Raw genomic sequence first — 11,576 nt, 5'->3', positions numbered from 1 at the left:
CTTATATCCAGAGTTCCCCTTCCCCTTTCACATTCTGCTGTCTCTCCTCTGCACCTTCATCTTCTCCTCCCTCCACTTCTCACCCATGTCCCAAGCCCTCCGCCATCAATCCTCCTAAAATTCCAAATGGCCATTTGCCACTAAAGTTCCCTGTGTCCCATGAACAAGTTATGTGGGCAAATGGAGAATTTAAGTTTCGACCGAGCTGAATCAAGAGCTGCAATTCAATATTTCCCTCAACCCAGAGCCACCAGCAAATAGTTATAGAAGATCAGAAATTTCCTGTAGGTGCAAAGGGCACAGGGTGACCTGATGCTATAGATCAAATCTTATTGTCCCCTCAAATTCTTGTGTTAAAATCTAATTCTCTATGTGATGGGACTTGAAAATGAGGCCTTAGAAGGTGATTAGGTCATGAAAGCAGAGCCCCCATGAATGGGATCAGTGTCCCTATCAAAGGGACTGCTGGGAGTTCCCTGATTCCTTCTGTCATGTGAGGACACAGTAAACAGATGGCAGTCTACGAACCAGGAGCAAGCCCTCACCAGACATGGTATCTGCTGACCACGTGACCTTGGATTTTACCATCTCCAGAACCATGAGAAATAAATTTGTTTCTCTGTGACCTAGTCTATGACATTGTTTTGACACGCAGATTAGCTAAAGTACCAACATACCGACTTGTACACGTAATTTTTGGAAACCCTGTGATGCCAAATCTTTGATGGCAAAAGGCAATTGATCTGCAGAAGGAATGAACCAAAATGATCCCTCTTTCCACAATAAACCAGAGAGCAAAAAAAACCAAAAGTAGGTCAAGGTCTTCTAAAAACCGTACCTGAAAGGTTTCCAATAACAGTTGATTAGGTGGTAATTTCATCGTACAAACAACCACAACAAAGAGATATGACTACCAGAGATTTTCAGGATAGCCTCAAAAACACCATCTGACATTAGGGACCCCTCCTCCCAGGCTTCTTTTCCTGCTCTCCAGCGCCTGTTGCAGGCAGCAAACAACCCCAGCAGCAGCAGGTCCTTCAGCTGCAGGGCTGCAGCTCAGCCAAATGACAGAAGCCTCTCTCCATTGAAGCAGAGGAGCCCAGGCCACACACCCTGGTCTTGGCCTCCATGTCTCCCACTGTGTCCAGGACACAGGGCAGCAGGGGAGCTGCTGGCTGGGGCCAGGATGGCCACCCCCTCTCTCCCACCTCTTGCTCCAGTCGTGCTTTCAGCTCCAGGGCTGAGGCCAGTGGCTAGAGCAGGTGCCACAATGCCAGGCAGCTCCTTAGGACAGGGGCAGGAGCTGCCTCTAGCTCCAGTATTGTCCCTGAAGGGGGCTCTTCCCCTGGTGCTGGCACGGCATCATCAGCGCCCTGGAAGGTCCTGCATTGCTGCACATGGAGATGAGCTGGAAAAGAAGAAAGATTCACCAATGACAGTCATTTTCCTGGAATTTCCACACATGGAAACAGCCTCACTGAATTTAAATAATTCCAGCCTAAAAACACTGCACCCAGAAAGTCTCTGAGACTACAGGCCCCTCACCATGTGCCTGTGCTTTGAGGAACTCCAGAGGCTCCAGCTGGACAAGGACAACATGCAGATGTGGCCCAGATGGGACCACTGGTGAGGTGTGGCCTGGTAGGGTCTGCCCTGGGCTGCCCTGGGGTACCTGGGGGTACCTTCGGCCAAACGACTCAAGGCTCCTGGCATAAGGGATGAGTGTGCATCCCGACCGTGGGAAAAGGCTGTCACTCTGGGCCCTCCTGAAGCAGGAGCCTGGAGATGTGGGAATCCAGGTGCTCTGAGCTCTGAGGGAGATGGACACCGCCCACCTCCACCCTTCACATCCTGTGCAAATAAATTATTCTCTTCACCCCTCCTTCGGCCTATCAATTTTGACACTTAAAAAGCCACCACAGCTCATCCTTGTAAAAAGGAAGGCCATTCACATCACACTTTTCAAATAATAATAATAGCCATGCAAAGTGTTGAAAATTTCTCATAAATTATTGTACTTAGATTACATATGAAAGTGATGATATTTTTGACATGCTAGGTAAATAAAATATGCTATTGAAACTCATTTGCTTCTTCTCTTTGTATTTCTAATGCGGTGACCAGACAGTGGGATTCCCACGAGGCTCACATCATATTGGGACTGAACAGTGCTGGTTCTCCCCCTCCAGGGTACAGGGGCTGTGGAGTGACCTGGTGCAGGAAGCCCCATGTGCACCCACAGGACATCAGTGTGAACCCAGGGAGAGGCGCTGGTGTAAGAGAGATGAGAACACAGCGGTGAACCACTGCTTGTGCAGGGGACTGAGCCTTCACTTTGAGCCAAAGAAGTTTCCTTTCCTCTCTTCAATCCTGAACAAGAGGGCTTTCTGGACTTCTTTTTGTTTTCAGGTTTGTGCCCCTTCAGGTTTGGGGCTGTCTGGAATCCCAGCCAGGGGACACTGAGGAAATCCAGGAGTCTCACACTGACTCTGTTGAAGTTCACCTGCTGGGGCTATCCCAAACTGCTGAGTACGGCGATTTCCTTTCCTGGTGCTCAGAGAGCTGTTCCATGCACTTGCCAGGGTTTCAGAGATGAATCCAGGTGGGAAGACAGGATAGTGTATCTTATAATATTTAAATTAAATCTGAATCTCTTAATATTTATTTTAATATGAAATATGAAAAGAATTTTGTCATAGATAATGGGGAAGGATGAAAAAAGATTAAAAGTATTTTGAGAAAAACAAACAAAAATGCATTTATCAAGTATCTGTGTGTCTTCAGTGTTGCAGGGTTGAAAGAGTTCAGCTGTAGTTTGCCCCGAGGACGTGCTCAGACGGGGGAAATCAAGAAAGCAGGAAACATGCATCTCTGTGACCTGACACCTCAATCACAGCAAAATGGAAATAAATCTTTCAATAAATCAACCATTCACGGTACATATCACTCTGGTGCACACAGAAAGGCCTGTTAGCAAACTCCCTTTGTCCTGCTGCGTCATATCCCCATGGATCACCCGTGTGCAGAGTGGACTCTGTGGTCCCCATTTCTGAGGCTGAGAACTAGAGGCTGGGAAGGCCGAGTCACCTGCTGGTGAGTGGGAAGGGCAGGATTGGGAGCAGCAGATTCCGGCTCAGGGCTGTGGCCCTGTCGCTGCTCCCTGTTCCCTCCACAGGGTCCCCCCCACATTTTCCCGTGTGGATGTGGGTGCATTTCCTGGGGTGGCTGACGTGCTCCAGGGATTCGGTGCTGCAGATGCCTCAGCACAGAGCGTGGGGTGGGGGTGGGGATGGACCAGGCCGCAGCTGGGGAGACCAGAGACCAAGGACACCCAGCAGAGGGTTCCACGGGGTGGCCAGCCCCATTCCTGACAGTAGCAACAGCCTGCAGGTGGGTGCCCAGCAGAGGGCACTGCAGGGTGTGCCCAGGCCTGGGAGTCACAGAGACACAGACACCACACAGCAGAGACACGGAGGGCCAGGAGCTCACTCAGGTGAGGGGCTTCCGCAGATCTTTCTCTCCTGAGAAAATCAGGTACAAAAAAATTAAGTACTTGCCATCAGAATAGACAAACAAAGACTTTCTTCTCTTCAGCTGAGCTGCACTGTCTAGGGAAACAGAAATCTTTGAGCCCAGACCCAGGTGAGGGTGGGGTCAGGCATGGAGCTCAGGACCCAGATTTGCATGGAGGCCCCGCCCTCCTCTGAGGCAGAGGAGATAGGACAGGGCTGGGGGCAGGCCCAGTGCTGGGGTCTCAGGAGGCAGCGCTCTGGGGACTTCTCCACTATGGCCTGGAATCTGCTCCTCCTCGTTCTCCTCAGTCAGGGCACAGGTGACACCTCCAGGGAAGGGACCCCAGGGACCTCTGGGCCGATCCTTGGTCTCTTGCTCCTCAGGCTCACCTGGGCCCAGCACTGACTCACTAGAGTGTGTTTCTTCCTCTTTCCAGGGTCCTGGGCTCAGTCTGCCCTGACTCAGCCTCGCTCAGTGTCCGAGTCTCCTGGACAGTCGGTCACCATCTCCTGCACTGGAACCAGCAGTGATGTTGGGGGTTATAATGCTGTGTGTTGGTACCAGCAGCACCCAGGCACAGCCCCCAAACTCATGATTTGTGATGTCAGTAATCGGCCCTCAGGGGTCCCTAATCGCTTCTCTGGCTCCCAGTCTGGCAACACGGCCTCCCTGACCATCTCTGGGCTCCAGGCTGAGGACAAGGCTGATTATTACTGCAGCTCATACGCAGGCAGTGACACTCTCCACAGTGGTCCAGGTTCATGGGGAACTGAGACCAAAACCTGCCCTGGGCTCTCAGGCTCCCTCCTTGCTCTGAAGATGCTTCCTCAGCTGGTCCAAGGTCTGTCGTTAGATAAGAACGTACTCACTTCATCTACTTGATTGGATCATGGGTTTGCCAAAGACAGCCCGGTGTCACAATCACAGCACATGCATCTGCATTGCTTGCTCTGAGTTTTGGGAGAGCTTTCATATGTCAGGAATAGACTCCTCCTAAGGCAAAGTCTGAGGCAGAGGGAGGGGCAAGTGGGCAAGAAAGTTTGTATTAGAGCTGGAATATCCAGTGCAGACTCCGAGAGAAGGGTGCTCGTATCAGCACTTGACTGAAGCCGAAACAGAAGAGAACAGGGAAGTTCTGAGAATAGCAAATGAATAAATGAATAAACAGTTTACGTTTTAAATGTATTGAATGTTTTTATAATCCATGAAAAGTCTAGAACAGAATTTAACGATGGGATAAGGAAAAGAGCTTGAGATGTTAAACTGTAAGGAGCCCAAGGCAAGTTGCCAGAAAAAGAACAGGACCTTTTTGGTGGAAATATGTATATGCTCCAAATTATCCTTCTGTGTGTGTGTGTGTGTGTGTGTGTCTGTGTGTGTGTGTAAGGAAACATTCCATGGAACATTCTTCTTCCTTATACTCAAGATCACTCTCGACCCACAGGGAACCTAAAGTATATGGCAGGCTGCAGGGACATAACTTAATCACGTTTGTAAAGTGCATCACGCAGAGTCGCGCACACCCCAGCTGCTCCTGAGTTGGCAGCAATTATTCCTGATCACTCGTGAAAACTGGACCTGGATGGAGGGAAAGCAGTGCAGAGGGTTCCAGGGGGTTAGGAAAAGAGAGACTTTAATGACTTAAAAGTAGATCTAGGGGTGCAGGCGAGCATCCCTGGGCGTTCTCCCGCTAACTCTCACCATGTCTCAGAAACGGTTTCAAGGTGAAGTCTACTAGAGAGCTAAGGGAGGAGTTTGCAGAATCCAGGTTTGAAATGTCATGCACGAGGCGGCGAGAGTCAGGGGGTGAGAAGACACAGCTGAGCTCATCTAAGGGTGTTTAAGTTTTTCTGGCCCTAGAGTTTTTGGCCATCCCTATATGACCAGGGCCTCAGATAAGCAGAGAGTTTATCTGCTCCTCTCCTCTGACCATAGTTCATGGTTACCCTGAGCCCAGGTCAGTGCTGCTGTGGCCTTTGCATCCTAAGAGCCCATTTGACTCCTGGTTGTGCTCAATGGACTGACCCAGAGTAAACAGTAGGAGGTTCCCCTGCTCTCTGACCCCAGGGTCTCTTCTTTCAGTGGCACCGGCCCAGCCCTAATGTCCATCCATCTGTTCCTGCCCATCCAGGCCTCCATGCTGCCCACTGGAAATGGCCACAGGTCACAAATTGATTGTAAATCTTGAGCAGATTGTCCTGACCCTGCAAAACGGAACATCTCCTCTCAGCACCAGGATGTCACAAGCAAGGCCAGCTGTGGGAAGGCAAGTGGGAAAGTAACGTGCATCACCGAGTGTAGACAAGACAAAGTCGCTCTGATGTCTCTCAGGATGGTTCAGGTCCCTGCAATTGCAGGCCCACAGAACAGGACTGCAGGCTGGAAGACGGGCTCCCTTTCTCCTGTGCACAAAACAGTGCAGTGTGCAAGGCTGCCCATGTACAGGAGTGTGCCCAGGTGTGTACCCATGTGTGAAAGTGTGCCCAGGGTTGTGCTCATGTGCAGGAGTGTGCACAGGCATGTAAATGTGGGTGCCTGTGTGTGGGAGTGTGTACAGGCGTGCCTGTGAGTGTATGCAGGTGTGCAAATGTGTGTGCCCATGTGTAGGATTGTGCCCAGGTGTGTAAAGGGACCCATCCATGTGTGTAGGAGTGTGCACAGCTGTGTAAATGGGGACACCCATGTGCAGGAGTGTGCCCAGGCATGAGGGAGAATGTGTGACGGTGTGCAAATACGTGTGCCTATGTGTGGGAGTGTGCCCAGGTGTACTCCCCTGTTTGGGAGTGTGTGCAGGTGTGTAAATGGGTGCACCTGTGTGTGTGGGAATGTGCTGTGTATACCTGTGTGTAAGTGTGTGCACATGTGTGTACATGTGCATACTGGTGTGACCAGGGAGTGCTGCCAGTGTCAAATGTCCCAAACTCAAAATTTTTTTATTTTCCTCACTTACTGCCTCCCTCAGACATGCTTCTGGGTTAAACGAGTTCACGTGGGCAAGACCCACAAACAGGCGTAGCATGGGCTGTAGTCAGCGGTGAGTCAGTCTCATCAAATATTGTCATGCTTATATGCAACCTTGTCCAGGGTGGGCCACATGTACGCCCCTGCCTGGTCCTGACAGAACAGCAGAACGGGGACTCAGACACAGCAATGGCCAGGGTCCTGGAAACACAGAGACACCCTTCATCCCTTTGAGCTTCACAGAAAACCGTGGGTATGGGATTCCTGTCATACCTGTAAGATTGTTCAAATAAGCACTGACGATCACTCCCATATGAGATATGAGGAGAAGAATAATTCCATATGAACCAAACACATGAAGCGCACCCTGAAGCCTGCCGAGTTCTCTCCAGTCCAGCGCGACAGAGGGTGCATTTTCATTGGGACTTTTGAGAGTGTGGAGCAGGCCTGAGGAAACCAGGCTCAGCTGTGGGCCCCAAAGACAAAGCTCTGGGATGACTCACCATGGCCTAGACCCTTCGCCTGCTACCCCTCCTCACTCTCTGCACCGACGCTGCCCCCAAGCTAAGCCCCCACAGGACATAAGCCTATTCCTAGTCCATGATGGGGGATGTCAGTGTGTCCGTGGGACACATCCCTGCTGCCTGCCTGGTCCTCATGCCCCCTCCCTCCCCACCTTGGTTAAGTTCTACTCCAAAGGCCCCCGGTTCAGCGTTAGCTGCTGTGAGGGGAGGAGGCTTATACTGAACTGAAGAAGCATTTTTCTTCATTCAAAATTAAAATATAGCAAAGTGATGAATGTTGTATTTATTAATTAAATCCCAATGAGAGGGTGTCATTCAATGGGTTTCAGACATGGAACTTGTCTTTCCTCTGCAAGGATTCCAAGAAAGAGGCTCAAAAAGAGCTTGTTTTCTGCATGGTGGGAACAGCAGCCCCCAGCTGAGAATAAAGAGGAGAGCCTCAGTTTCGCCAGGAAAACAGACGAGGCTCCTGGCAGGAACTCTGAGAAGGGTGGAATGAAATAAGCATAAACTTGAAATTAACGGTGCTGACAATGGTGATGTTAGCTCACAACTAAGCTGCAGTGCAGGAGACATCAGGTGACCGTGGTGAATCATAGCTGCTGTCATTATGTGTGAGGTGTACCCATTTTCTTCCTAAGTGCACAGGAAGTCGGGGTCCCTGGAGGATGGCATGCACATCTCTCTGGACCTTTAAAGCTTTGCAGAAGAGCTCTCTCATTAGTCCTGATGCACAAAACCAGTAGAGGAGGGCATCTCAGCCCGGAGACACTTTTACAGCAGTTGCACCTGCCCCGCCTCCCTGCACTGTGTGTGTGAACTCTCTGTGCTGGGCTGAGCAGGGTGGATTGGGTCACACCGGCACAGAATGGGGCTGGACTCTCTGGTCCTCAACTTCTGAGGTGACAGGAGCTGTGGTGTCACCTGGGCCGAGTCTCCTCCACCAACTGGGGGCAGCAGAGCTGCAGCCAGGAGCAGTCAGGAGCCAGGCTGGGGTTGTCCAGGGGGGCAAAGAGGAAGCCCAGCCTGGGGGTCAGCAGGTGTCCAAGAATCAGTCTTAAAAGTGAAGACAGTTCATCCTATCCCTTCGGGCTGCCGTGGCCACGTTCTGAGGGTCAGGCTCACACAGTGTCACCCCAGGACACTGATGGAAGCCCGCCACAGTGAAGCCTCCTCAGGAAGGGGACACCCTGGGAGACGTCCCGAGGTCAAGGTGCTCTAACAGTGTGAGGGAATGGGCTCCCAGGGCCTGAGTCCTTCACCCAGGATGGCTGCCTGAGCCTCCTGCCACTCTCAGGGCCTTGTTCCTCCCTGTCCAGCAGTGTCCTGGGGAGCTGAGTCCTCTGTCCTGGACACTTCCAGATACACTCGACCGCCGCTCCCTCTGCCTCTCCTTCCAGCTCCAGGCAGACCCTGACTCAGGGGGTGGCTCCGTGCTCAAGGGAATCTCAGCTGGGTGGGGTGAAGATGCATTTGGGGCCTCGGTCCCTGCATGGGGCACCCCCAGCCTCCTCGAGGACATGCTCTCCAGAGGGACGAGGGTTCTCAACTGACTCAGGCCACAGCTCTGACCCCGAAGCTGTCCATGCTCTGTGACACGACAATAACAAGGGACTTGGCTGGAGTAACCAGGGACCACTCACCCTGTGGAGCTCACTTGCTGTGCAAAGACCACGTCCCTGGGACCCTTATAGAGACCATGGGGCCTAAAGTTAGATTCTCAGCCGAGTCTGCTGCTCTTTGCAAGTTTACATAAAACATTGATGAGGAAAACATAAATAGGTGACAGACTAGTTGAGGGGCCAATCGTTAACTTCTTGTGGCAATGGGGGTTGGTACGGAAGGAGCAGCACCACGGATGAAATGAGACCAGAGGCCTGTTGACTCCACATCTGTGTGCTTGCTTAAAGGACCCAACTATTCCTCCTGAAATAATTAGCAAGTGTTCTAGTGACACAGCACAGCATTTAGATGAAATGAAGAAGAGGGGACTGAGTCTGAGAGGGACCAGGAGGAGGAAGATGATGGGTCTCTTGTGCACCTGCTGCTGAGTCAGGTGTCATTATGGCTTCACAGCAGGGCCCAGATCAGCCCCATGGCCAACCTCCTGGAAGGTCCACAGCTCTGCTGAGCCTGGCCCAGGACAGACTTCAGGTCAGCGAGGTTTGGGACAGTAGCATGAGGTCAATTTCCAGGAAGGTGACTGTGATCACAGGGCTTGAAGGCTGGGGCTGATTTTCTAACCCCAGATCCTGCTTCCCCTTTCTCCTGTTGCCTGTGCTGCCCCCACAGCTGGTTTGAGTGACATCTCTCCAGGAGGAGTCCCAGAGGATGTTAATTTGCATAAACACCAAACACTGACCCCAAAAGCCTGAGAGGGAATAAGAGAGGCCTGGGGAGCCCAGCTGTGCTGTGGGCCCGGGAGGAAGAGCTCTGGGTGTCTCACGATGGCCTGGACTTCCCTCCTGCTCCCTCTCCTCACTCTCTGCACAGGTGGTGACCCCAGGCTCAGTCCCCACAGATCCTAAGTTGAGGCTGCCCTGAATCCTGAGCAAAGCGTAGACAGTCTCTGGGTGGGTCTCCTGGGAATGGGTCCTTTGTCTTCAAGCTCCCTATCCTGTTCTTCCTTGCAGGCTCTGATGCGTCCTATGAGCTGACACAGCCACCCTCCGTGTCAGTGTCACCAGGACTGACGGCCAGGATCACTTGCTCTGGAGATGCATTGCCAAAAAAATATGCTTATTGGTACCAGCAGAAGCCAGGGCAGATCCCTGTGCTGGTGATATATAAAGACAGCGAAAGACCCTCAGGGATCCCTGAGCGATTCTCTGGCTCCAGCTCGGGGACAACTGCCACCTTGACCATCAGTGGGGCCCAGGCAGAGGATGAGGCTGACTATTACTGCTTCTCAGCAGACAGCAGTGGTACTTATCCCACAGTGACACAGACAGAAGTGAGACAGAAACCCCTTCCCTCTCTGTGTCACCCTCTCTCTCCAGCCCCAGCAGGACTGTGAACAAAGCCATAAGCAGGCCTGGCCCAGGTCACCTGGATCTGAGACCTTCAGGCTGCCCTTCCCTCCAGCCCTCCAGGCAGGCTCTGCAGAAGGTGGGTCAGGATAGGATTGGAGGCTGGAAGGACCACGCTGTTCTGGTGTTGTTTGGACTGAGTGTGTCTTGGCTCAAGATGTTCTTAGTGGAAGGACAGTAAGAGGGAGACAGACAGCCATGGAGTGTCCATGGTCTCTGGAGTTCCTCTTGAGTGGTGACTGAATCTAATGCAATGCCTGTACTCTGGCCCAAATACCTTGGATTATTTCTCTGAACTGTGCATGTTTAACTGAAACCCTCAAGCCCCAGCTCCATGCATCCTGATGTTCTGAACAGGAAAGCCTTTCCTAGTGAGCACTGTGGCATCATGGGGCATTCCTGACTTCCTATAGCAATTTCCCACTGAAAAATGCCATTGAGTGCAAAGAATGGCTTCCTGCAAAAGTGTGCCTCCTTCAGAATGTGATTCAGGAGCAATGACTGCTGAGGCCTTAATCCCAAAGCCGTGCTTTAATTTATGGTGAGCTTGAAATGCCTTCTAGCTGAGCCGTCAGTGGTAACACATTCCCAGTCACGCCTCCCACACTTCTTTCCTGAGAGTATATCCTGAAATCCTAATGCATGGACTCCTCGCCCTCAGAGTAGGATTCCAGGGACTCAAAACATTAAAAAAAAAAGTCTAGTGGGGAGAGTGTCAAGAAGGAGAGAGCTGCACAAAGAGAGAACTCTGAAGTCTGCAAATATTCATGCGCTCATGCACTTCACTTCTGCGTGAAGAAACTCCCGAAAGAGAAAAGAACCACCCAAGACACCTGAGGGAACACTCCAGAGAGCGAGCACGTGCACACACACACTCACACACACTACAGTCACAGAGGAAAGGCCTGAGTTACAGGGCATGAAGTGGAGTCCCCAGATTTGCCTCAGTCCTGGGGAAAATGTCACCTTAGACAAAAGGCTACTTAGGTCTCAACTATGAAAGTTAAAAGCAAACAGAAAATCCAAGCAGGTTTCAAGTAACTTGACTGAATTCAACAATAAAAGACAAAGGTACAGAATGAAATGCAGAAGAATCCTAAACCCAGCAGGAAAAATGTGCAATGTCTTCATCCTGTGAATATTTCCTGCGGGGTAAACAGAAAATCAATGCTATATCAAACAGAAAAGTAAATGAATCCAAAGTGGCAATAAAATTGCACACATGATAGACCTCGTAGGCAAGGATGCAAAAGGAATTTCTAGAACTCTGTTCTATTTCACTTGTTCATGAGGATACAGGATTGAACAAAAAGAGTAGACAAGATTAGAAAAAAAAGAGTGAAAAGAAGTGAACAAAGCCTCCAAGAAATATGGGATTATGTGAAAAGACCGAATCTATGCTTGATCGGTGTACCTGAACGTGACGGGGAGAATGAATCCAAGCTGGAAAACACTCTTGAGGATATTATCCAGGAGAACTTCTGAACCTAGAAAGGCAGGCAAACTTTGAAGTCCAGGAAATACAGAGAACATCACAAAAAATATTCCG

General features: G+C 50.9%; 2 gene segments (V, D, J or C); both read left to right on the top strand.

Annotated features, from left to right (window-relative positions):
- The first annotated feature begins 3,743 nt into the window (after window positions 1-3,743).
- Window positions 3,744-5,266, top strand: LOC108298850. The segment is given in 2 exon segments: window positions 3,744-3,832; window positions 3,950-5,266. Coding segments are annotated over 2 exon segments (492 nt in total).
- A 3,616-nt stretch (window positions 5,267-8,882) lies between these two features.
- LOC108298845 overlaps window positions 8,883-11,576 on the top strand; it is a 12,143-nt gene continuing 9,449 nt past the window's right edge. The window contains 2 exon segments of the V gene segment in view: window positions 8,883-9,491; window positions 9,632-9,951. Of these exon segments, the coding sequence occupies window positions 9,446-9,491; window positions 9,632-9,951 (366 nt within the window).

This window comes from Cebus imitator, unplaced genomic scaffold, assembly GCF_001604975.1.
Source record: "Cebus imitator isolate Cc_AM_T3 unplaced genomic scaffold, Cebus_imitator-1.0 Scaffold1133, whole genome shotgun sequence".
NCBI lineage: Eukaryota > Metazoa > Chordata > Mammalia > Primates > Cebidae > Cebus > Cebus imitator.
The sequence above is the reverse complement of the archived record's forward strand: the minus strand, read 5'-3'. Positions and strand labels throughout refer to the sequence as shown.